This window comes from Zonotrichia leucophrys, chromosome 3 (assembly GCF_028769735.1).
Source record: "Zonotrichia leucophrys gambelii isolate GWCS_2022_RI chromosome 3, RI_Zleu_2.0, whole genome shotgun sequence".
Taxonomy (NCBI): Eukaryota; Metazoa; Chordata; class Aves; order Passeriformes; family Passerellidae; genus Zonotrichia; species Zonotrichia leucophrys.
Genome location: NC_088172.1, coordinates 72,934,167 through 72,960,549, shown reverse-complemented (window position 1 = coordinate 72,960,549; position 26,383 = coordinate 72,934,167). Strand labels below are relative to the sequence as shown.

At 43.3% G+C, this 26,383-nt stretch overlaps 1 protein-coding gene and 1 long non-coding RNA gene across 2 annotated transcripts; both read left to right on the top strand.

The window, feature by feature from the left end:
- Positions 1-398: 398 nt before the first annotated feature.
- LOC135445777 (uncharacterized) lies at positions 399-9,799 on the top strand. The gene is made up of 3 exons (XR_010439595.1): positions 399-652; positions 7,373-8,011; positions 8,717-9,799. It is a non-coding gene; the product is annotated as an uncharacterized LOC135445777 (long non-coding RNA).
- Positions 9,800-15,951: 6,152 nt separating this feature from the next.
- SCCPDH (saccharopine dehydrogenase (putative)) lies at positions 15,952-26,345 on the top strand. Its single transcript, XM_064708798.1, has 12 exons — positions 15,952-16,233; positions 16,408-16,520; positions 17,307-17,387; positions 17,825-17,954; positions 19,535-19,584; positions 20,990-21,120; positions 21,658-21,775; positions 22,693-22,812; positions 22,942-22,998; positions 23,974-24,085; positions 24,909-24,990; positions 25,424-26,345. The coding sequence occupies exons 1-12, from the start codon at positions 16,008-16,010 to the stop codon at positions 25,527-25,529; spliced, it is 1,326 nt and encodes a 441-aa protein (XP_064564868.1). The 5' UTR covers positions 15,952-16,007; the 3' UTR covers positions 25,530-26,345.
- Positions 26,346-26,383: the final 38 nt, after the last annotated feature.

Here is a 26,383-nt window from a genome sequence, read left to right as displayed (position 1 = left end):
CTTGCTTCACATGAAAACTGTTTCTTTGTAGCAGCTTTGATGATGATTCCTTTTTAACAGTGAGGTGTAATTACTGCCAGGAAGGGTAACACTGAAATTTAGTGATGGGCCAGGATTTGAGCAGCATGGCACGTGCTGTGGCTGTCACGGGCACCAGAGCTCCATGGCAGGGATGTCTCCCTCCAGCAGAATGGAGGCAGAAGCAGCCACAGTAATTAAAGGTTTGAAACCCAACGTTGTGTAATTGGTTCTGCTGCACTGCACAGAATGAGTGACCCTGGAAAAACAGGAAAGCAGGTTAAAAAGCAGGTTATCTGAGTGATTCTTGCCATCCCCTCTAGGTGATTGATTCTTCCTCGCTTGCCCTCACTTTGGTAGCCCTGGGAGGAGCAATCAGTTCTCTCAAAGCTTTCTGGCACTTTGCCCCACTTCTAACAGGTTTTGGGGAGGAGCTGGATCCAATTGACCTTGGACAAGAGGTTGCAGCTGTGAGTGTCATGGCTATGACTTTTTTTGGTTCCACCTAGAATGGGAATTTGTCCCAGATCCACCAGTGGATGACTCATTTCCTGGACATGTAAGTCAACATAAATCTCTGGTGTCCGTAAGGAAAATGCAGTTGTTAGCAATTATAGCTTCCAGTGGACTTAAGGTAAGTTCAGTTTCTTTTTTTTTTAACTATGCTTTCGATTTGCATGCAGATCCAAGGTATTGCTGCTTGGCCAGGAGTTTGGTGGAATCCTGGACGAAATCCCAAAGTGCCTCCAGCAGGTTTTTAAGGCAGCAGGATCCGCAGAGCAACATTCCTGGAGCTGCTCCGTGATTAAAGCTGAAGTCTGTAACAACATGCTCACTATTAATGTTTCTGCTGTTCTCCCTTCTAACTATGGATGTAGAAACAGTCCATGGAGACCTCTGTGTCCCCCATACCCACCAGAGTCCTTTGCCCTTCTGATCCCAGCTGCCACGAGGAATTATGTGGGTGAGGGAGAGATGCAGCTGCATGGAATGGTGATGCTAGCTCAGCCTGGGAGAAAGCAAAAGGGCCCAGGGGAATGGGAGGGAATAAAATGGAAAACATTACAGCCACAGTTTTTGAATTTGGATGAGACAGAAACTCCTCATGTAAGGCCTTATTTGTAAGGTTTGTTTAGGGGTATCTTCTATGCAGTCTAGAATCCTTACCTGATGCCAGGTGATTACACAACATGTTAACTGAGATTTCAGACATTTTATGCAATCAGTTGTTTCTAGGAGACTGATGATCAGAGGTAAAGGCTTCCTCTGTGTTTTGTGTTTTCAATCCTTTGTGTGTAGCCCAGGTCCAACAGAGGTTTTGTAGTCTCAGCTAATTAGTGTGTATTCTTACTAGAATCTGAATTTTTTAATTTAAAACTCTTGCCCCTTGTGAATATGGAGAGACAAATATCTTAAGAAGATTGAAGCCTTAGAAACTATAACTGAAATATACAAATATTTAATTTCACTAGACTGTATTTAAATATTTCAGGGTCAATATTTATTGTCCATCACAGCGTACACAGATACTACTTATTTATATCCATAGACCAGTGTTAAATCAATCTCATAGCCAGCAAAACAGATATTGCAAAAATCAAGAGGTTATTAAGATGTTTTGCAACCAACTCTAACCCCAAAGTCCTTGAAAGATCCTCCACCTGGAGGATGTGAGGAAGACAGATGCCATGCATGAAGAAGGACTTCTCAGTTGTTTACACAAGAAACTATTCTTCCAGTTTTTGGAAGGCATCTGTGCAGAATCAAAATGAGTTCTTAGTGGCATGTTGTCTCATCAAACTGAGGAGATGTCCTCTCCCTTCTTGCCTGTCAGTGAAATGCAGGTAAGTGTGAGGTCATGAGGTCTGTGTTCTGCCTGCACATTTGGCACTTTCAGAGGCATCAGGGATAACACAAAGAGGACATAAATTGGAAGAGAACACAAGTGGAGGATGGAGACAGAAGGAGCGAGCTCTGGGCACAGCTTGATGGCTTCCAAAAACTGGAAGGAAGGACAGAGGGAAATCTAGAGACAATCTTGTTCAAGTAAGAGGCCAGATAGAACAGTGCCCCTCGCTGTGTTTAGTCTAGCTGTGTGTACATCCCCAGCCATAGTTTTGGCAGAAATTATTATTTTCACTTTCATCCCTTCACTCTTCTTCACGGTCCCTAAAAGAGAGAGAAAACAAGGAGTCTGTGGCCTGATTATCTGAGAGAAGAGATTATTGAGAATTCCCACCAAAAGAAAATTAGTCACAGTCTCTGGGAATGCTGATAAGCAGAAACCTCAAACCCAAACAAGCATCCAGATTTTTATTTGGAAACAAATGTTAACCTCTGTTCAGCAAGCACTTTGCAGGCTGCTGCTTCAAAAATAGAACCTTTTAGCCACTTAACCCTTGTTTGGGCATTTCCCATCCCTCGCTGCCCACATGAAATGGATCCCCGCTCTCCGCGCTCTGGCGCTGGAGGCGGAGCAGAGCGGGCGGTGCCACCTGCTGGTCCCGGCGGGGTCCCCTCGGCTCCGGCCGCCACCGCCTCGGCGCGGAACCGCGGGGTGTCCCGGCCTGGAGGCACCCAAAAGGGCCATCGAGTCCAGCTCCTGGGCCTGCCCAGGACACCCCAGGAGTCACACCATGTGCCTGAGAGCATTTTCCAAATGCTTCTTGAGCTCTGTCGGGCTGTGCTGCGACCCCTTCCCTGGGGAGCTGTTCCAGGGCCCAACCACCCTCTGCGTGAAGAAACTTTTCCTGATACCCAACCTAAACCTCCCTGACACAACTTCAGGCCATTCCCTCAGGTCCTGTCACTGGGCACCACAGAGCAGAGATCAGTGCCTGCCCCTCCTGTTCCCTCACAAGGAAGGTGTAACTGTACTGAGGGCTCCCTCAGACTCCTGGCTGATCAGACCAAGAGACCTCAGCCACTTCTTTCATGGCTTCCCCTCTGGGCCCATCATCATCTTCACAGCCCTCCCTTAGATGCTCTCTAATAACTTTATATCTTATATACCAGCACCCAGAACACAGTACTTAAGTATCCATAGCCTGTAGTTATTCTTAAGCTAAAATGTCCTAGTTTCAGTTTCAACTGATGCATCTTAATATGTATTCCTCTAAAGCAGATTAGTAATTAAAAAAAAAAAAAAAAAAAATCCAGAGTGTTGTGTAAAAAAACACACAGTAAGCAGGATAACCAGAGCTCTTAGTATTTATCACTGGTATAGAATCATTACAGGACATGAGAAAGTGTTCATTAGAAATTACCTTTCCTCTGCAGAGGCAGGTATGGCTGTTAAGCACATAATGAAATATAAGAGCACTCTGTCTCCAGGCCTATTAATGAACCTTTGCTGGTGCTACATCAGCACTTGCTTTGTTTTAGTGATGTGTTGTTTTTTAACAAGGCCTTGGCATGCTGCCATGAGCTCAGTTTTATGTCTCTTTGGTGTTTTCATAGCCGCAGGCCAGATGGTTTCAGCATTATATTCTTCCTCTAATATGAAAGCTGATCATGGTACTGCAAATTACCTTCAATCCACATGCTATATATTTTGTTGTGTATCACTGTGCATTCAGCCTTAGTCATTTCAGCTTAAACTAAATCTAGGAAATTTTGCATTTTGCAATTAGGCAGCAGGTAGAGCTGGTGACTGAGCACAGCTGTCAATGGGGCTCTTACTCTCTTGGGAAGCCTCAATTGCCTCTGGATTTGTAGCACAGGGTAGAGCAATTGCTTTGAAAAATTCCATTTCAATGTTGAGTGTGTGTTGTTAAATGATGAACTGGCCTGGGAGGTGTGTGGAGACAGTGCAGTGGTTTCTACTACCACAGCATTTAGGTGTTTCCCCTTCTTCTGACATCTTTTGTAAAAACAAGCAAACAAAACTCCTGCTGGTGAGCCTGTGATGATGATGAGCCTGAGATGTGATGGGCAGGGAAATGCCCGGAAATGCCAAATGCAAACTCCAGTTCGTCCTCTTCCTCACTTGGGCAAATTAACTTTACAGGTTTCACTCATCCTGGTGGGATAGCACTTTTCATTCTGCTCTGATTAACTTCATGGCTGCTCTCTTGCCCACTCCTAAATGTGTATCTGGATTTGAGAACTCCAGAAATGAACTCTCAGTGAGGCAGGGCAGTGTGAAGCCAGGAACTGTGAGGGAACAACTTCTCTGCTGCACCCAGAAGAGGGTAGGGCTGTAAAAGGTGGTTAGTGGCACATATCTAGGAGACAAGAATATTTTGGTGAAACAGGAACTTTGAAAAAGGAAGAATATACATAACAGAAGCTAATTTGTAGTTGTGGCTGAATGGTGCAGTAAAATGCAGCCTCATGAGCATAGCAAAAATGGCAACAAGACAGAGAATATCAGCAGCTAGGAACAGCATTGCTGGTGCCCACAGCTTGCTGTAGCAGCCAGCAGTGCTTAGACAGGAGTGTATAACCAAGACAAGGGCTTCCATATTCCTCTGTAGCTTAAGCTCATTGCATACAAAAAGGTCCCTTCCATTCTTCATTCCAGAAGGAAATAATTAAACTGGCAGGTAGAGAAATGACATTAGGAAAAAAAACCCAAACACCATATCTCAAGCTGCATGCTCCATGAGATTTTGTTTTCTATTGTAGGTATTTTAGGGTGGGTTTTTTCTTGGGGGGGGGGGGTGGTTTTTTTTGTTTTGGTTTTTTTTTTTTTTTGGTTGTTTTTTTTTAATTGCTGTAAAATTTGAACAAATTCAAATATTTTCCAAACTTTACAAATGGGATGTGATTGTGCAAGGATGCCAAATCCTGGGGCAGGGGGTGGGGGGATTGCAAAATCTCCTCTGTAGGCTTACATTAGTAGCCATGTCTTACATTTCATATGTCATAAAGAAAATTAAGCAGTGCAGTTAGTGATGCACCCATTTGCTTATTCCATAAGCTCTCAAGTGAACTGATTTGTATGCCAGCCTTATTTCTGACAGCTGTTTTGTATTCCTTGTGGCAAAACCCTCTACCACACTCCTTTCCACGTTTTAGAAAATATTTATCTTACCTGCAGTAGGAATTCATACAACTCTGCTGATTTTGTTTTGCAAGTGGTTTGGAAACAGTTTCGTTTCAATCTGTATTTACCACCACTAAAACTGCATTTGGCCTTTTGAGCTTTTCTAGAAACTTCTGAAAAGAAGAACTTAGCTTTGTGAAGCAGAAGTGGTGTGAGCTGTTACCATACAGGTACAAAGATCCTTTGCCTGTTTATTTGTTTTGAAAGCATTTGTGTCTGAATTTAGCCTTTCAATCAATAGGTATTCAGCAGCTAGTAGATGTCTCTGAGCGTAGAAAACCAACACATCTCACTAGAGGGAGCCCAGACACAATTTCTGGGCTTAGCAAGGAGCTATTACATCTCACCCTGGTGTTACTCGCGTGTGCTTTATCGGTAAATCTCCCCAGCTGATTAATTTACAGTGCGGGCGGCTACATAGCCTGCATTATGCAGGCTATGTACACTGAGATTTCAATTGCAAATAATTTGCAAATCAATACTGAACTGGGCAGGGAAATCTCAAATTCTGTTTGTTAGCACTGGTAATTATTACCAGAATACCTTTTTGGAAACCATAAAAATGGGTCAGTAGAATTTTTGTTTCACTTCCTGCCTGCCTATTCCCTGCTAGTTCTTTCCTTCCCCTTCCCTAGAGCCTGAGATCTGAGTACTGACACCTTCTGCTCCTGCAAACCAGCGCACCTGCCTCAGCCACCTCCTGGCACAGCAGCACACCTCAGAGCCCAACCTTTGGCCTCTGCCCCCAACCTAACCCCTCACCCACCCACAGCACAGCACCAATGTGCTTTATCTCGTTTTGCCCTTATCTCTCCTTGCCCCTGTGAGCTGTAAGTGCAGGTTTGGGCACCGCTCGGAGGCGAGGAGCAGTCGGCTGCACTCTGCACAGCACCAAGGTTCTGTTGGCTCGCTGGAAGTGCTGTTGGGAAAGTGTTTATCTGCTGTCCCAGAAGTGATTAAGGAGTAAAGAGCTTTAACAATGTGGTCAGGTATTATCTGCCACCAGGCTGTCCTGCCCATGCCATGGGGCTGCTGCTCACGTGGAGGCTCTTGTTCAGGCAAGAGTCGGCACACGGCAGACTTGGGATCTGCTGATGTGCTGTGTTACCTGGATTTTTATTTCAAAAAAAGTTTATCTGGCACACCTTGGGAGCCTTTTTTGCTGGAGAAGACTAAAATACTGATGTGAGTTAGAAAAATCATCCAAAACCCTTAGGACAGTCTTAGACACTCTGCTAGAGGGGAGGTGCAACAGGAGGAGGCTGGCCAAGATCAGACAGTGGACTTTTGCCCTTATCACCCCACACATTGTGCAGGTTGCAGAGAAAATAGTTAATAAGTTTCAATTCCTTACTTCATATGAGTTGAGCCAGTTTCAGAGATAATAAATAAGATGTTACTATTCAAGTAAAGCATTAAATAACTGGCTCTCACCTTGGTTAAACACCTTGATGATAACCCAGAAATTCACCAAAGAGGGAGGGAATTTTCTCTCTGTTGGTAAGCAAGACTGTCCTGGCACAAACCAATGCAGGGCTCAACACAGGCCTTGCAGAGTTACCTGGTGTGTTGCAGGTATCTCAAGAGCATGGTAAAAAAGTGCTGCACTGCAGGTCTCACTTTGTAGGACCATTTAGTTCTTTGGGATTTCTCAGATTTCAGTTACTGGCCCTTCATGCTGCTGAGCTGCCAGTTTTATGAAACAAGGGGAATTTGCTGTCCCTGCATTACATCCTGTGGTTTTGTTCTTTCCATCCTCACAGTAAATGCTCCATGCACTGTCTGCTCAGTTTAGGACTAAACTCAGTAGTGAGGCAAGGCAGTGGTCTGAAAGTTACACTTCTGCTTTCTGCAGAATGAACAAAATTTAATAGTTGGTTAATCTTGTGGCAATTTTCAGAAAACCTCCTAGATGAGATGCATTTGTGAGCAGAAGATTTTGAAAAATGCGCCCCATTTCAACAGTACAGACAACAGGAACCTGTTAGGATCTTTGCTATGTGGAGATGGAAGACACCTTGCCTTTGTCCATGCTACAGACAGATCTAAATTCAATTGCAGCTGGACTGTGCCAAGGTCAGCCAGGGGCTGTTGAATACATGGGAGACACAGAGGGATCAGCTTGGAAGTGTTGCTCATCCCCTTTATTTCAGCACAGGAATACCTTGTTAGGGTACAGTCTTTGAGAGCACCATTTGAAACTGCTCTCACCCCCAAAACTCTGCAGAAATTCTGCTGCACAAAATATCCACACAGAACAAAGACAGCTGAATGGTGTGCTCTTTTATCCCACTTTCTTCACAGGAACAGGAGGGAGAAAAAAAGCTCCACCACTGCACCATTTCCTCTCACCTTATCAGGAGCTCCTTGCCCTTCAACCTCTGATAATTCCTGAGGATGTAGCATGGTGGTGATGCAAGATGTGGCCCCTTACCCCCCTCCGGCTTCTTCATGATCTCAGGGACACTCCTTAGGCCTCAGCCTTGATTATTGGCTCATGGACAGTCAGCTCTCCCAGAGCTTATCAGAAAAACTGTCTGCTCCCAGAACTTCTGTTGCCTAATGAGCTCCTGTTTTCGAACAAATAACTTTGAAAACTTATTTTTGTCTGAGTAACAGCCTAAGTGGAATAATATTATTATTAGACTTCTCAAGTAAAATTCCAGTCTACTGGCCTGGACTGTAGCCACAGTGGAAATTTACAGATGACCTGAGTCAATCATCTTCAACCCTGTAAAGAGTGGCACTAAGTGAGACCTGCTGGCATCCCCTGGGCTGCAGCACAGCTCCCTCTGAGTGGGACATCTCTGGAGCTCAGCAACTCAGAGGACCATTGATGACAGAGCCTGGGCTGATACCCCCTCTCCTCAAGGTTCAGCTGCTGAGAGATGCAGAGGCATCTGCTGTGAGTACTTCCCTGAACTCCTGGGGCATTTTTCACAGGTACATCCTGAATTTTTCTTTGTACATCCGTCTCTGTATCTGTGTGTGCACATGTGAATCGATTGGCATGCGGTACAGCAAACATACGAGGAGTGTTCCCGTCCCACATTCACAGTTAGATTAGATTTGCAATTAAGTTATTGTTGTGCTTACAGCAAATTCTCTTGGATCATTTTGTAAATGTTAAATTAGTCAATGATTAGGTGGTGCTACATTCCTTGGATATAAACCATCAATCAAGTCTGACACTAAGTTTGGCAAGGGGGTCTGCTCTGAACATCCTGCAACAATAAAAGGGGCTCCTTTGTCCTTTGGCACCCTTGCCCTTCTCCAGCTTTACACTTTTGGATCCCCAGTCTACAAATAAATCATTCTAGATTGGTTCTAATATGATTTTCCTTTGTGTGCTTTATCTGAGTAACAGTGGTAGTGAACCTTGCCATCAAACTTCATTGTGCTTTTGCAAATTTATATGATACATTTACAGTTATAAGATATATATTTATCTTGCTTTTGCTCATACCTTTGCCTGTAATTCCACAAGCAGCCCAGACCACTCATTTGCAACAAACTTTAGAGAGAGAGTGTGGCTTCCAGGGCAGTTATGATGGCATAAAGGTTGTAAAACTCTTATAGGAATAGAAGAAATAACTGTGTTATTTCTTAGAGAAATGTTATTTTTTTTATGTTATTTCTTTCTTATAGAGAACTCATTCTGCTTGCAGAATGAGTGATGGAGATTTGCACTGAGATGCTGTAGTTTCTGGGATGAAGATCAGAGTTTTATGAAGGACCATCCTTCCTACCCTAAACCAAAAGGAAACAGGTGCTGTGGGTAGGTGGCTTCCCATGAGAGCAGTTCAAAATAGTACTGAGAAAAAATAAGTCTTTGGAGGTTAAAAGATGGAATATATTACCTCTGCAAAGACAGCTACAAGGCTTCTACGAACAGTTATATGTGTGTAGTTCAGCTGTGATTTGTAAATGTAACAAAAAATGAGCAGTTATGTTTTTGCCAATGTGTAAACTGGATACTCTGATAGTCCTTCTTTGTCTGTGAACAGACAGTATTTAAGCTGAGAGAAGAAAAGTGCTTGTGGATACCCTGTATGAGCACTGACAGATCATTCAAATGCACTGCACAGAAGCACCTGGATGTGGGACCAGGCGTTGAACTGGCCCCCAAGGGGTTCTGTAGGCAGCTAAAGTCAGTATAGTAGAGAATAACATCAAGGAACTCAACGCTTTTGCCTGAGAGCAGTTTCAGCTAATTAGAGCATATGGATATTTTCCCTTTATAATGATCTTGCTTAAGTAAAAGGCAAGGAGTATTTAAAGGACTATTAGACTCTGATTTTATATTCACAACCTACTTGAGGGAAAGATAGCTAGAGAATTTTACAATTCAGTCTAACACTGAAGACTGCAGACAGAAAAGAACAGGGGATCCATCCAGCCATCCACTTCCCCTTGTTGCAGCATAAGGCTTCCTCACAGTTCATATTTTGGTGCTTTGTTACAAAATTACACAGTCAGTTTCAGGTGTCCTGTCCATTGGCACCTGGCAAACCACAGCACTGTTCTCCTATAGACACCTCCCTTGCTGCGAGGAATGGGTCGTGCTGGTCACCTGTCAGCCACATTGCTCAGGTGGCACCTCTTCTTGTGCTCCAAGTCCTTCACCTTCCATCCCTAAGAGTTACATCCTCAGACACTTCCAAAGTGTTATCATGACTCTGTAGCTATTTTTATCTTGACACTATATACCTTGAACTTGGGAATTATTTTCCTGTAAGATGTCTCTATTCCTGTTCCTGGATAATTCATTATTTCCTGGGTGATTTTCATGCAACTGTCTTCAATTTGTAACAAAGTGGCTGAACTGCAATGCAGTGTTTTAAATGACAGCTTCAAATGGAGACAGGTTTTTATTTCTTTCTATGCAATCTGATGCTCAACATTGCTAATGTCTCCCACATTTATCATCCTCTGGGCAAAACATTTATCCTTATTTCTTTTAGCATAGCTGCATTCCAGGTTTTAACTTCTCTAGGAGAGATCAGCTTGCATTTTCTGGATATTTTCACTTTTAAATCCTTACCAGCCTTTAAATTATTTTTTCTGCAGCTATCAGAGAAAGTTTCAAATCTTTAATTGTTGTCTTCAAAATGAATACTGAGCTGTGGGGTACTGCAGAGCCCTCAGCAAGAGAACTCTGACATTTAACTCCTAAGGTCTTAATTTGCTGGGTGCCCATTTTTATTGTAGAGCATTCTAACTCAGCACTGGTTATTACTTAGTGTCACCAGAGAAAATGTGCTCTTCCTCTACATTGGCTTGTTTGGTCTCCCTGAACTGACAAAACTACACATTTATTGGTCTTTTCAGACCTGTGTTTCAAGTTCAGTGTGAGAAGTGGTAACTGCAGTAAATACAGAAGGAAGAGCCTGGACTCCAGTGAAAATCAAAAGCTTTGACCTTGGCTGTACTTCTGTGTGTCAATGGTGCCTTCATTTCCTTTCCTCAAGAGATTGTTTAGAGCTGTGTATGAATGGAAACGTGCACAGGGCTTATTAAAAAATAAAAGGATGGGATCTACAAGTATTATATGCTGCCATCTGTTGCTTTGTAATCTCCACTTCAGAAATAAGCAAAATAGGTAGAAGTAACTTTGTTAATGCATTTTTATTACTTGCCTAAATATATATTTGGCTGACTATATATATATATATGTATATAATATACATATTACATATCATATGTATACAATATACACATTAATCTGTATGTATGCATACATACAGATTAAGATGGTCCCACACTTGGGTCACAACAACTCCATCCAGAGTACCAGGCTGGGGAAGAGAGTCTGGAAAGCTGCCCAATGGAAAAGGACCTGAACATGAGCCAGGTGTGCCCAGTGGGACAAGAATGCTGGTGGCATCCTGGCCTGTGCCAGCAATAGCGTGGCCAGCAGGAGCAGGGCAGGGATTGTCCCCCTGCACTGGTGAGGCCTCACCTCGAGTGCTGTGTCCAGTTCTGGGCCCTCCCTGCAAGAAGGACATTGAGGTGCTGGAGAGGCTCCAGAGAGGGGCAGTGGAGCTGGTGAAGGGAGGGAAGCACAAGTCTGAGGAAGAGCAGCTGAGGGAGCTGGGGGTGTTTAGCCTACAGAAAAGAAGGCCCAGGCTCTTGTCACCCTCTGCACCTCCCTGAAAGGAGGCTGGAGCCAGGTGGGAATTGGCTGCTTCTCCCAGGGAACAAGCGACAGGATGAAAGGAAATGGCTTCAAGTCGCACGAGGGGAGGTTTATCCTGGATATTAGGAAAAATTCCTTCATGGAAATACTGGCCAAGCATTGGAACAGGATACTGGGGCAAGTGGTGGAGTCACCATCCCTGGAGATATTTTAAAAAGTGTAGGTGTGGTGCTTAGGGACACGGCTTAGCGATGGATTTGGCAATGTTAGACTTGCATTTGGACTCAGTGAACTTCAAAGTCTTCTCCAACCTAAACGATTTTATGATTCAAGATTGGGATTAGTTTTTTAAGGTTAGATGACATTTTAATTTTAAAATAAAATTAAAGTAAATAAATAACACATTACTGCACTGCCTCATGTGGCAAGCCTGTTGGCTTGTCAGCATTTTTTTAGTTTGAGCTCCTCTTTTTTGTCCCAGTCTAGATGGTTCTGTTTATTACAAGCCTAAAGTTCTGCATGGGTTGGCATTTTAGAGCCAATTGCCTCTTGATTATAAAGTAATAATCTGCACAAATGAAGGGTAAGATGGCACTAAAACCTGTGGGCTTTGTTCCAGAAACTCTTGTTCTCACATTCTTAAATAGTGAGTAACTGTAGCAACTATAGCAGGTACAGAGATGCCTGCCTTTTTGCTTTTTCTAAATCTCTTTTATACTCACCCACATTGCTCTTCATTCCCTGCAGTGATTTATCCATGCATTGTTAATCAACCTTATTTCCCAACACCTCTGCCTACTCTTATATTCCATAGTAACTTTTGCAATTATGCAAGTCAACTATCTTATTTCATCCTTGGAGGTACGTGACAATTGTGTTTTATAAAATTGCCTTCATACAGCATTGTGGAAATGACATCATATTGTGCTCTTTCTGCTACCTTGGTATTACTTTAATTAAAAACAGCAGTAATAGAACATCTGCATTTCCACTTCAGTAAACAAAAAGTGCCCTGAAGTTATAAATGAGTATAAAAAACTTTACCACAAATATTGGTGTCCAAGAAATATATGAATATTGATATAAAGGAGTTTATTGGAATAACTGCTGCATGAAATGAAGGGGCATGTGGGTGCTTTTAAAAATGCTTGCACAGATTCCTCAGATTGTCAGGTGCTCCAGATGGAACAGGATAAGCTAGCAAAGGGAGGCAAGCCCATTTAATTCCAAGAATTTGAAAAGATACAGCAAAGGACACACAGGAGTGCTGTGTGTTTCACTTGCATGTTTTTCTATCCCAAAGAAACCAGCAGGGACCTATAGTAGATAAAGTTGCTTTAAACTGAATCTAAAGGAGGCTGAAATCTAAAGTCTAGAGGAGGCTTTAAAGTACTGAAATCCTGAAGTATCTGTATGCAGGTACACGTGGAAAAAACCCTGCCTTCAAATCTGAGAAACAAAATTTTAAAAGAAACAGCAGTATGTTTTTATTTGGTGAGTTTCTGAAGCTGATTCAGGTTGGAACCTCCTTTGCAGAGCTGCACTTGGCAGCAGATCAGGCATTTCTTGTCTTCCTATTGGACAAGGAAAAACTGTAAATCATCCCACTGCTTTCCCACAGAGTATTTTTTGCAATCCTGCATTGTCGATACTAACAAGAGAGATGGGTTAACCTTTGCCTTTAGTCAAGCTTGCTGTAAGTCTCCCATTTAAAATCAGAGCCTTGACATCACCTTGATGTTTGCTATTTTGAGACCTATCCACCTACTTGTTAGTTCAAAGGCAGGAATGGAAACTGGCTTAAAGACTTTGAATTTTGTTCTCTTTGTATGCAGAGAGCTGGAGAAAAACTGCATACAGAATTCTTCAACTTGTCAAACAGAGCTCTCCCAAGAAAAAATTACTTGAAGCTACCATAGTGATATTTAATGCAAACAAAAAGGAAAAAAAAAACAACCTAGGTTTGCCACATTTGATAGCCTCTGCTTATTTCTTGTCCTTCTGTAATTCTTAAACCCTGATTTCTCTCTTGTGTAAGCTGCAAATTACATGAGTAATCTTGCTCCAGCAGTGTGTTTTAAAGAAGCACAGCTGACATTGAAAGAGCAGGTGAAATCTTGAGAGCTGTGGATTGATAAATAGGGTAGGTCTGCCCAACTTGGTGTAATGTTTCAGTCATCAAGAGGAGACAGGGCACTCAGCACTGCATGCAAGCTTGTGCTTGCCAAGCCTCTGCATAACTACACAATGAAGGTCTTATCAAATACATATGGTCTAAGGAGGCTTGTGCAGCCCTGATTCTTAACAAATGGTTGAGTCAGAATCATAGGTTTATAAACTGCCTTGTTTTCTGGGAGATAACATGGAGAGGGAGAGTGGGCAAGAGAGAGAAACATCTGAAGCACAGGGATAAACAAAGCAGACTGAGGATCCCAGCCAGCCCTGCAGGCTATGTCAGGATACCTCTGCAAATCTGCAGACTTATTACAGCCTCCTGTCACTGAATAATTTTAGAAGTCTGGAAAAAAAATTTTTTTTGTTTACTTCAAATTAGGAGGAAAATATCTAATGTTTATTGTTGAAATGTTTTTTCAAAACTTTTGCAAGAGAAGAAAGAGAATGGAAGACCAAAACTAGTGGCCTCAAAGAAGACTGCTCTCACAATTGGTGGCAGAATAGAAAAATTGAGCATAAGAGCAAAGTAGCTCAGAGGAGTTCCACAGTATTGTGAGCACAGATGGAAATTATCCTGGTGTGTAGGAAGGAGAAGAAGGTAGTAGAGACAGCTTGACTGGTGATGTTCAGTGACCTCAAACACAAGGAACTGGTTTTGCAGGGTTGCCCTGTAAATCAGATCAACAAAATTATCTGAATTAAAAAGGAGCACAAAAAGTCTTTGTCCTTCCCTCCCCCACTCTTTGTTTTTTGTTAGACTGAGTTGTTTCACTGACACAGCTGATGGTGTATGCCTGCAAACAACTGCTTCAGCACTACTCAAGGAGTTGACACTGATGCTTGGAGGAGAGGATCTGCTGCCTTGGAGATGAGATGTTTAGCATGTATTCAGAAAGGTCATTACTCTTCAGTACAAATCTGAGATGGGAAAAGACTGGCTAGGCAACAATAATTTAAAAAAGCCTCTGAGGTGGAACAGATCATGACCTGCAGGTGCAGCAACAATGTGACACTTGCAAAAGAAAAAAGAAGGCAAGTGTTTGAGTCATGCAGAAACAGATGCAAATTCCATCATATCACATAACCTTCTCAATCAGTTTCACACTGACCGGGCAAATGTGGAGTCTAGTACTGGACATTATGTTACCAAAACAATGTAAACCCGCTGAAGATAGGTCAGAAGAGAACAAGAGAAATCTATGCTCAAAGTAGCCTGCAAGGAAAAAAAATCAAAGGAATCTTTTTAATAAAGACTAAGAAGATGCATGGCAGCTTCCAGCTCTGCAGCACCTTTTTATACACTCCTCAGGGATTAAATCTTTTGCCAATGTCCTCAAGAAACAGGAGAAATAGTATGGGGCTAAAACTACAAGATCTGAAGGTCTAGCTTCTTGTCTCCATCCATATTTATAACAAATGCAGGAGGAGATTGCCTGAGGAACGGTGTGAAAGCGTCTATCACTGGAGGATTTTAAACAGGTTAGACAAGCTTCTGTTGGGAACAATTAAACATGGTAGCTGCTCCCTGGGAAAATGGGCCAGTGAGCAGGATTCACGAGGCTGCTTCCCTTTGCTGCAAGCTTCTGGAATTCAGGTGAACAGCCTGGCCACGAAAACACCGAGAATGTGGCCTCATTACTCTGTGCAGTCAGGGACGCTCCATCCTGAAGTTGTCCGCAGGGCCACCAGTTCTCCCTGCTGCAACAGGAACTTGACATGTTGTGTCCTCCTGCTTCTGTTGTTGAGCATAACATAAATATTTGCTGCAATTGTGGGGCAACAGTGTTTCATTTTACACCCAGGTCATTAAATTTCTCTTTTTTATTAGTAACAGTCTTCTGACCACCTGTATTACTTGTGCAGAAATCCCCACAGAGCCATGGTCATCCTGAAAGGGGATGTCTGCTTTGGGACCAAACAATGGTGAGGCAGAGGAGGAGCATCAAGTTGATCAGAGGGATGGAGCACCTCTCCTATGAGGAAAGGCTGAGAGGATTGTGTTTGTTCAGCCTGGAACAGTGAAGACTTCAGCATGACCTAACTGCAGCCTGGGGCAAGGCTATTTACAAGGCCATGTAGTGACAGGAAAAGAGGAAATGGGTGCAAATGGAAAGAGAGCAAGTTTAGATTACATATTAGGGAAAAACCCTTTTCTGTAACAGAAGTGGGGCTCTGGAACAGGTTGCTCAGAGGGATTGTGGATGCCACATCCCTGAAGGCATTCAAGGCAAGGCTGGATGAGGCTTTGAGCAACCTGGTCGAGTAAAAAGTGTCCTTGCCCATGGCAATGCATGGCATGCCCATGCCATGGCAGGGGGTGCTGATCTTTAAGTCCCTTTCAACCCAAACCATTTTATGACTCCATAGGGCCTCTCCCTATAAAGGTCGCTCACGCCGCTGGGCTCCAGGCCCCTCGGCCGTACCGTGGCACATTTCTCCTCTCCTGTTCCGTTAAACGCCCCGGGAGGCTGCAGCGCTGCCCTCGCCGCCCAAGCCGAGCCAAGGCCGCACTCGGGCGGGCGGGCACCGGCGCAGCCCGAGGGGGCGCGGGGCGGGGCGGGGCGGAGCGGGACCGTCGTGCCAGCGCTGCCCGGCGCTACCGCCAGTACGAAAGCTGCTCGCTCCATGGCGGCCCGCGGTAGCACCATGGCGGCCGGACGGGTCTACGACATCGTGGTGTTCGGCGCTTCGGGCTTCACCGGCCAGTTCGTGGTGGAGGAGGTGGCGCGGGCGGCGGCGGCGACGGCCGCCGGCGAGGGGCAGCTGTGCAGCGGCCGCCTGCGCTGGGCCGTGGCCGGGCGGAGCCGCGAGAAGCTGCGGGCGGTGCTGGACCGGGCGGCCGAGCGGCTGGGTACGGGCCGCGGCCGGGGCGGGGGCGCAGCGCCGCTGCCCGGGGAGGCCCGGCGGGTCGGGTGTGCGGGCAAGGGCTGAGGAGCGAAGCGGGGCGAGCCCCGGCGCTGCGGCGGGGGGGAAGGGGCTCGTCCCGGGCGGAGCGGTGTCGGTGACCGCGGTCTCCGGTGCGCAGGGAAGGCGGCGCCCGGCGAGGATGTTGGCGTGCTGCTCTGCGATGTGAGCGACGCGGGCTCGCTGGCCGCCATGGCGAAGCAGACCCGGGTGGTGCTGAACTGCGTGGGCCCGGTGAGTGCGGGATGCGGAATGCGGGCGGTGCCCACGGCCAGTCCTCCCCCGGGGCTGCGGACGCCGCACCGGGGCACCGGGAGCGGCCGCGGCCGCGCAGGGACAGCGCAGCTGATGGAACTCGACCCCGGAGTTCCCAGTACCGCCGTGCACTGCGGTGGCCGAAGGGTTTCACCACCGCCGTCGCAGTGGTGCGGGTCACGGATAGGTGTCCGCAGTGAAATACTGCCGAGATGGCGTTCAGTCTCATAGGCAGCCTAAGATACTGATGGTAAAGTTTGTGTTGGGCCAGAATGTCATTGTTGCTAGGGTTAAGCACGGAGCTGGAAAAGGGGCCCACAGGCTCGCTGCCAGAAGCGCTTGGCCCTTTTAAAACTCAGAGTGGCAGCATTTCCAGTGCGTTCAGAGAGCATCAGAGTGTGAGGTGGAAGTTGGGTCATGACCATCTCTTTGAAATTCAGTGTTTAAGTAGAGAATATGCTGATAATAAGAGTGCAGGAAGTGTAAAGTGAAATTAGTGGCAGTATTCAGTTGGTCTTGTGATTTGATCTGATTTCATGAGAGAAATCAGGTGCAGTAGTCTGCAGCAAGCTCCATTGGCAGCAGTGAAGTTTATGTTTTCTTCTCCCCACACTCCCAGGAAACAGAAGTGCTCTTGCATTTTAGCCCCACTTAGAAAAATCGATATCACTTCTATTGCAGAGATATACTTTAGGTAAAGCACACTGGGTGAGTTGTGGTATGTGGGTTTTCTTTTGTTACATCTGGTGTTCTTTCCTTCTATAGTATAGGTTCTTTGGAGAACCTGTGGTGGAAGCTTGTGTTGAAAATGGTGCAAGCTGCATTGACATTAGTGGAGAACCCCAGGTATGTGATGGTAAAAAACATTACTTTATATCAAGGCTCTGAAAAAGAAGTGTTTGTTTAGTTTGTTTCATGTTTCTGCTTGTATCTGAACATGAAGACAAATTCTGCCTCCTGATCTACAATTTCAAGATGCAGTAATTATTTTAAAGTACACTATACTTGGTTGTGTAGTTTTCTTGCTTTTAAGACAGCCTCTTTGGGTCTCTGTGGAAGTTCCAAATTGCTGAATATGCTTCAAGCCTCTGTTATGATACTACATAGGAATTTTATACTTTTCTTTTCACTGCTGTGAAACTTTCATACTGCAGATCAGGAATCGTATATATCTGTCAAAAATACTTGAAGCCTATGATGTGACAGTGAAGTGCTGATGGCTGATATTGGGTATGGCCAAGAATGAATTTCAGCTTAAAATACTTGTTCTGGCTGTGTTTCAGTTTCTGGAAGGAATGTACCTGAAATACAACGAGAAAGCTGCAGAAAAGGGTGTATATGTCATTGGAAGCTGTGGGTTTGACTCCATACCGGCGGATATGGGAGTACTGTACACCAGAGACAAGCTGAAAGGTGACTAGAATATTTTTATGGTGGAAAAAGAATGCAGATTATGCTCTCATCTGGTTTCCTAAAGCAGCTGTGGTCCTGTGGAAACTCCTTCAATGTCTCTTTTTGCCTGCCTTTACCAGGTGACCAGTTTCAACCAAATGTGTGTGGTAGAGAGAAATTGAGTATCCCATTGGATGGGTCATTGGATAGGGGAGGAGTCATGGTCCCCTTGCTCACTGAGAGGGCCCTGTGATGTGCCCAGCTGTTCAGAGCAGGCTGCTAATAACTCTGAACTTGTGGCTTCCATCCCCACGAGGGCATTCCCTCTATGGTGCTCATGGTTCCCCTCCAGCTCAGAATATTCTGTGAATCTGAGAGGACAGAATGTTCAGCTGTGAGCAGCAGGCTGCTCAGCCAATGTCTGGATGTCCCTAGGCAGCCTCAGCACAACTGCCACTTGTGCAGTGAGAATCTGGTTGGGAAGACACAGTGGGAAGGGGTCCACAGACTGGGGGATAATCAGGTTTCCCAAGTTTCCTTTTTCAACTGCAAGCTCTGAGAAGTTGTTTTGTGAGTGTAAGTAGCAGTGCCTTTGACTTTTATAGCAGCTAGAGGGTAACTGAAAGACAAATGCATTTAAGAAAATATGTGAGAGGGTTTAATTCTATGTAAATAGTGCTTGATCCTGATCCCAGATGAGGATACTCTGTTCATCAGGTCTGACTTTCAGTTGGGAGGGCCCATAAGAGTATCCAAATGTTTTGCTTTCATGGACTATTAAAAAGGCTGCTAAATGGGATCGATTTACATTGGAGTCAGCATTCAGTTGAAGAAACCTCAATTCAGATCTGACTGGAGAAGAAACAAAGTATGGAAATGAGTATCTGGATGTTCATGAGGTTGTAGTTTGATGTTTGATACATGTTTTGAATATATGTTTTAACTCTTCCTATTCTGACTTTATGGCATTACCTCAGTCTATCCAGTTGCTTGCTATACTGAAATTTATCCATACAAATACAGTTTTACAATCTCAGAAGGAACTAAGCAAAGCAAAACAAATCAGAATTTGGAGGCATCGTGTTGTTCTGCTGTTCATCAAACTAAGCATTCTTTGCAGAACACTATTTTAAACTACACTAAAATGAAATATTTTCTGTATTATGGGTTTTTGGGAGGGCTGTGGGTTGTTTTGGTGGTGGATTTTTTGTAGTTTGGGTGTAACGAAATTTTTAAGTTCAAGTTTGCTTTCACAGCCTACATCATCTTTTATTTTGAAACTTGGAGGAAAACTAAATGTGGCTCTCAATATTACTTTCCTTTTTTCAGTGAATTTTTTACATTATCTCATTCATTAGATAAATGAAAAAAAAAATTAATGAATGGAGGTAATACTAGTGACCTGTATTGAAGTAATTTACACAAGAAATGTAATACTTGCTAACCATTACTTTACTTTGAGATAAAGATGTAACTCTGCTGATAATGTCAGTGGCCTGCTGTTTTGAGTCTACCAGAGCATTCTCTGGCTTTGCAGATTAATGACTGCATGTGCCAATATGCAATATTGAAAATATGTAATATTTTCCCCTCCCTTACAGGTACCTTAACTGCTGTTGAGAGTTTCCTGTCGGTGAAATCTGGGCCTGAGGTTAGTTGGTTTCTTCCTTCCTGAAACTCAGGAGTATTTGTGATAACATCACCACAGCCCATCAGAATAAATGTTGCTACATTAAGTCAGAGCAAGGAGCAAGCTGGCAGGTCTTTGATAAGTCTAAGAACTTTATTCTTTATAGCTACTAAAAGTATCCTAAGCAAACAGGTCTGTAAGGTCTGTTTGCAGAGCTGTCTACCTACACTTTGCTCCGGTAAGCTGCTCCAAGAACTATTTTGCTTTTGCAGACATGTGGGAAGGATTCTTACACAAGTGAAACTGTAACAGGTCCAGAGCCAGTAATCCTAGTGTTAGGCTGTTTGGGGTTTTTGTTTGTTGGTGGGGGGAAGGTCGTTTCAATATACTTTATTTCATGTAATGATAATACCTGTGGATAGTAGTTGTAATAATTCTAATGCTGTTGTTAAAACAATGCAACAATGATCCAAGTCAGTCTTGATGCCCACCAGCCAAACACTACTGCTCCTGGCATGAGCATCCATCTTGCCTTACAAACCATTTTTGTTCTTAAAAAACATCTGGAGGAGCGGAGGAAGCCCGTGGAATGGGAGTGTAGTATCTGTTAAGCAACAGGGGACAGGAGTTCCTGGGAATGTATAAATCTATATGTTGGATATGAGGACATATATTTAAATATATAGCATAAGTTCAAAGTGTTGGTAAGAAATGGATTTCAATAATGAGAATTAACTGCACTGAGATGTAGTTATGAAGAGCTACAGATATGTATTACATTCTGTGGGTCCTGAGTATGTTGCAGGTCATGTGGAAAGAGGGGTAGAGATTGTGTCTTGTCTGGCTGATGTGGAGTTCATTTCCCAGGGCAGCCCTCACAGTGCTGAGCTTTGTTGGCAGCTGCAGAGGTGTCAGTAACACAGCAGTGTTTGGCCCCTGCTGAGCAGCGCTGGCACAGCACTCGGGCTGTCTGTGCAGCATTCCCATCTCTCCCCATGGGCTGGGCTGGGCAGGGTGCTGGGAGGGGACACAGCGCAGACAGCTGTCCCAAACTGCCCCAGACTCACCATTCTGCTCACAATAACGGCTAAGGGAAAGGAGAGAAGGGTAGGGGGGAGGCATTTGTTACTGCCACACCTTTGCTTCCATATGCAGCTTTTGCTTTATTAACTCACCTTTATCTTTAAACACAAGGGCTTTTTCCATCTTATTTTCTCCTCTCCCTGTCTTAGCTAGGAGGAGAGTTATGGAGTGTCTTGGTAAGCACCTGACATCCAGTCAAGATCAACCCACACCATTTCAATACACTATCATCATAACATTTATATGTAATAATTGTAATACATGTAGTGATTCTAATATTATTAAAATAATCCATGAAACCTTTAAATACTGAACTAATTATTGTTTCATGGTATGTCACAAGGGTCTTGGTGTACATGATGGGACCTGGAAATCAGCTGTCTATGGCCTTGCAGATGAAGCCAGCCTGAAGAAACTTCGAAAACAGATAGGATATGCCCCTGTTCCAGTAGTTGGTGCAAAGCTTAAAAAAAGGTATAAGCATAAGATGTGGAATATACAGTCTCCTAACTGTTCCAGTATTTATGCTACAGATTTCTACAGTATTAAATACTGAAAAGATGCAGTTAGGACTTTAGTATAGTAGGAACACAGAGATGCTCATCTAGTAGAAGTGAAGATAAGTTCAGTTTTACTGACTTGTTCATATCTTACTGAAAAGAGAACACATCCCATCATTTACTGGGTTTCAAAATTAATGCATTTTAAAGGACTTCTAGTGACAGCTTTTTATTTCAGAAGTGATTAGTAGAATGGAGGGAAAAAAATGAAAAACTATTGTATTGATTATCAAATTCATCCTTGATATAGTACATATAGTGAATTATATGTAGTGAATTTTGAGTGAGCCAGGGATATATTTGGAATTGCTTGCTTTCAGTGAAAAGAGATAATGTCACAAAAATTCTTGAGAGAAAACTGGTAATGGTAAGGCCATTATGGTTAGTTTCTTTCAGTTTGTGTGAAGATTGGAACAGTTTTTTTCTGACTTAATTTTTTTTTCATTTGCAGAGGATTTATGTTTTACAGTCCAGAATTCAAGGAGTACTGTCTTACATTTATGGGATCTGATGGTTCTGTTGTGAAAAGGACTCAGCGTTATTTGCACACCGAGTTGCAGCAAACACCTGTAAGTTACTATTATTTGTGCACTGTTTCATGCTACTTGAGACTGTGGCTGATGAGCCTGCCTTTGCTAACATGATAGTTATGAGATTGTCATGTCATGTTCTCCTGCTGTCTGATTTCTTGGTATGTATTTGTAGGGAATGGAAACCTTGAGTCACAGGAATACTTGAAAGGTAGCCTTCATGATAAATATATTAAATTCTGCTTCTGTGCAGAGACTTTTCTTGTTGTATCAGCAGAGCTTCTAAAAGCATCATAATTGTAGTCAATGGTAGCTGTAGCCAGCTCAGTATAGTATAGTAAATGTTCTGATACATAATTCATATGCTGCTCATTTGTATGTTAAGATTTCTTTGATGCTTGGGTCTCCAGTGTGCAGAGTAAAGGCAGTGTGAAGTAATGGTGGTGAAAAAGATGATTACTTTTGTTTTCCATGGTTTCCTGAGAGGAGATGAGCACTAACAATGTGTATAACTGCTGTGCAGAATCACAGGCATCAGTTCAGCAATGAGGGTGAGATGGTGCTTTAAAAATGCACTTGGAAGCTACAAATGAGACAGGCTTGCCATTCTATTTCAGATTCTCTTTACAAAAAGCACAAGGAGGAGAAAAGATCTAGGAAAGAAGGCTGAAATTGGATGCCAGAACACATCTTTCTGTGAAGTCTTCTGTTCTTGTGTACCATGTCTGCTCCCTCTTCACTCTGTAGTTACATTGTCTTCCCAGAATGAATGATAAAGTGAAGCATTCTTCAAAACAGTTCCTTAGAGCTAAGACAATTGTTTAAGGCCCTGTTTAAACCAATGTGTGTTGTACAAAATAACTGCATCTTACTTACAGGGTAGATTGATTTATAAGAATCAATTGATGGAAAAAATTAATGCAAATTCTATCACTAAAAATACATTCTTGCTTCAGGTCCAGTATGGCGCTTATGTGACCGTAGGTGGTCTTGGCTCTGTTATCAAGCTGATGTTTCTGGGCATGTTATTTCTTCTTCTGGTGAAGTTTAATTTTGGAAGAAAACTTCTGACAAAAGTAAGTTTTCAAAACATAAAATAATTTAGTGTTTGGAGATATTGGAGATATTTTTTTTCTCCCTCTTATTTACTACTGGTCTTTTTTTGTCTTTTTCTTCCTTTTTTTTCCTCTCTTCTATTCATACAGTACCCAGAATTTTTCTCTGCTGGACGCTTCTCAAAGAAAGGACCAACCCAGAAGCAGGTAACTGACTGTTTCCTACCACAGTTATAGAACACATTGGTTGTGGTAATGGTGGGATAGTAATTTAGAGTCAACTGCTTAGCCTCAAAGAAATAATTTCTAGATGAATCACAGAATATTCTGATTTAGAAGAGATCCACAAGGATCATCAAAGTCCAACTCCTGGCCCTGCACAGGACACCCAAGAGTCACACCATGTGCCTGAGAGCGCTGTCCAAGCACTTCTTGTCAGGCTGGTGACACTGTCAGGCTGTGCTGTGACCACTTCCCTGGGGAGCTGTTCCAGTGCCCAGCCACCCTATGGGTGAAGAAACTTTTCCTGATATCCAACCTGAACCTCTCAGACACAGCTTCAGGCCTTTCCCTTGGGTCCTGTCTGGGCACCACAGAGATCAGTGCCTGTCCCTCCTCTTCCTCTCACAAGGGAGGTGTAACTGCAGTGAGGTCTCCCCTCAGTCTCCTCTTCTCCAGGCTGATCAGACCAAGAAGCCTCAGCCTCCACTCATACAACTTCCTCCCTAGGTCCAAATGCATGTTGTGTGCCTGTTTAGATAGTTACTGGATATTTAAATAACCACACCTTCTGCTTTTAGACAGAGTGTGTGTAACTCAAAGTGTGTGTAACTCCTGTGAGGAATAAATGGATAATGTTGCTGGGCCTGATGTATTTCCATGGATGGCTCAGAGCACTCTATCAAAGGTGATGACCAAGGGAGACTGATTAGCAAAAAACCCAGGACTGGAAGTACTGAGAGAACAAACAGACTGTAGTACAAGGCCAGTGCAACAAAGTGGAAGCAGTTAAAAACTCAAATTAACCTTTTAAGCAGTAATTCAAAATAATTCCTTTCATGTTTAAATGGATTATAGTCTTTGGCAGGATTCTATATATAGAATTTGGATACTTTTTACTTGTGCTTTTCTGGTAGCAACCAGTTTCTCTTTTGGTGACCATGCTTGTCTTGTCCACTACAGATGGATGGAACCTCTTTTACAATGACTTTTTTTGGTGAGGGTTACAGTGAGGGACAAGATCCCCAGAATGCCAAACCAAATGTGAAGATCTGCACTGAGGTGAAAGGACCAGGTATGTATTTTGCCTAGCATTCCCTGCTCTAAAATACAGTTGTGATTGCACTGCTGTCCCTTTCACCCTTGAGAAGCACCTGCAACAGGAACAAAGCCAACTGCCTTTACAGTGTGTTAACTTGGATACTAGAATTCATTGTGACCTGGGTTTTGAAATAGCCAGTTCACTTGCATTCTTGTGAATCTCTTCCCTCTGACTTTCCCTGGTCTGATTTTCATTTTTGCAGAGCAGACCTTTTGAAGGAAGAGGGCTTTAAGAATAGTTTTTAGCTGTTACGGCCTCGACTTAGTACTTTGTTTATTTCCAGTTCCCAGAGAGTGAACTTCAACAGGTCTGGTGTGGTACAATTTCTGACTATTACATAGTTTTGTTCAGGTTATTCCTTGAGGGGAGATGACACCTGAAGTTTGGAGAGAGCAAGAATGCACATTCAGAAATGAGTTACTGGAGCATAGCTTTGAATAACTAGAGATGTGGCAGAATGCAAGTGTTGCATAGTAAAATTCTGAACTGAATACAGGATGGGGAAAGTTCTTGCTGTGCCAGAAAGCCTTCTGTCACCATGATGTGGTCACTCACAGTTGTGTGGTTAGAGGCCATTATGTGAAGCAGTATTTGTCTGGATTACATCTGAAGGATTTCACCAGCTACTTGGTCTGTTTACTAGGTAAAAAAAAGCTGTTAAATGGGAAAGGCTGTTTCATTGCTAAAGACATTATTCTCCAGAATGCTGTAGGGAAGAGCAAAGATTACATTCTACATTTCAAGGCACTGTATTTCATTGGGGGATTTTGGTTTGGTTTGTTTTTTTTTTTGTCAGAGCCTGGATATGTTGCTACACCAATTGCAATGGTTCAAGCAGCTCTATCTCTTCTGGAAGATTCAGCTTCTCTGCCTAAGCGGTAAGTACCTTCCCATGCTGAGCAGCTTGCTCTCCTTAAAGCTACTGTGTGCAAATGTTTCTCTTTGAAAATACACTTAATCAGCCCTGTGGATTTGTGTTTCCTCACCCAACTGGCTGTGCAAGGGAGATGCTTCACTGCAAGCTGATTTAAAGCCACTTGCTCTTCACTAGCCAATCGGTAGTCACAGGCTTTTAGTCAGGCCTTGGCCTCAGTGTCTTTATGTCCAGTTAATGGAGTGGTTTCTATAGAGTTTGCTGGATGCAGAAATGAACCTATGATTATAACCACCCTGCCAAATTCCTCACCCACTCTCTTCTTGGACTAAGTGGCTTTTTCTTTCTTAGTCAGGGAAGCACATCTCTAGCTTAACAAAAGGTGTCCCTCAATCACTATGCCACTAATGTTTCTCCCATTTGATTTTCACTTACAGGGGTGGTGTGTATTCTCCAGGAGCTGCCTTCTCGAAAACAAAACTGATTGATCGCCTCAACAATCGTGGTGTTGAGTTCTCTGTTATTAGCAAGCCTGAAGTCTGAAGTGAGAACATAACTGTATGAACTAACACCTTTCCTGGGTATAACTCTAATAAAACCCATTTGGCTGCAAAAGCCTAATCATAAAATAGTTTCACTATGCTATTGTTTGCAGCAGAAACAGAAGAAAATCCAAGTTAAAAGCTATAATAGTATTTGCTATAGTGAGCAAACCCCTAAAGGGTGGGTATTGAGTGTTAATTCACAGACCTATTAAATTGGTAACTTCTTGGGTACTAATTCTGGAATCTTAATCTCATTATCTAAGTTCAAGTTCCTACTTCATGGACCCACTACACCATCTGCTTCACAAGTAAGCATAGCTGCCTTGCTTTGCCCCATTCTGCAACTATGTAAAGCAGGCAGCCTGGAAACAGAAGTGCCTTAGCAGATAAGCTACTAGTTATTTCTAATGTATGTTTGGTATTTGTCTTTATTAACATCTTCAATTAATCTTTCCTTTATTTAAGAATTGTTGTTAGCGCAGATCTATGTGTAGTCTCTGTAGTTAGGTAAGTAGTCATGAACTGTATTGTGCTTTTGCTTCTGTAAAGAAGGAGGCTTGTTCTGTTGATTGTTTTTGGAATCTGACCTGATGTGATCCAGGTTCTGGGTGCACTGACCTGTTTCTCACTGCTTGACACTGTGGTTGATGAGCCTGCTTTTTTTGTTAGCCTAAGAATTATGAGTGTCTTGTCCTTTTGTCTGATTTCTGGGTTGGTATTTGTGGGCAATGGAAGCTTTGAGTCACGGGAATATTTGAAAGGTAGCCTTCATAATTTTCAGGAGTGTGAACACATTAAATTCTGTTTCCATGTAGAGGCTTTTTTTGTTTTATCAGTAGAACTTGTAAAAAC

What these genes read in the sequence shown, in the direction of transcription:
- SCCPDH (XM_064708798.1), top strand. Translation starts at nt 16,008, where the DNA reads ATGGCGGCCCGCGGTAGCACCATGGCGGCCGGACGGGTCTACGACATC. An exon ending in CACCAGAGACAAGCTGAAAG is followed by an intron (nt 17,955 to 19,534) that starts GTGACTAGAATA and finishes CCTCCCTTACAG; the next exon opens with GTACCTTAACTGCTGTTGAG. An exon ending in CGGTGAAATCTGGGCCTGAG is followed by an intron (nt 19,585 to 20,989) that starts GTTAGTTGGTTT and finishes GTATGTCACAAG; the next exon opens with GGTCTTGGTGTACATGATGG.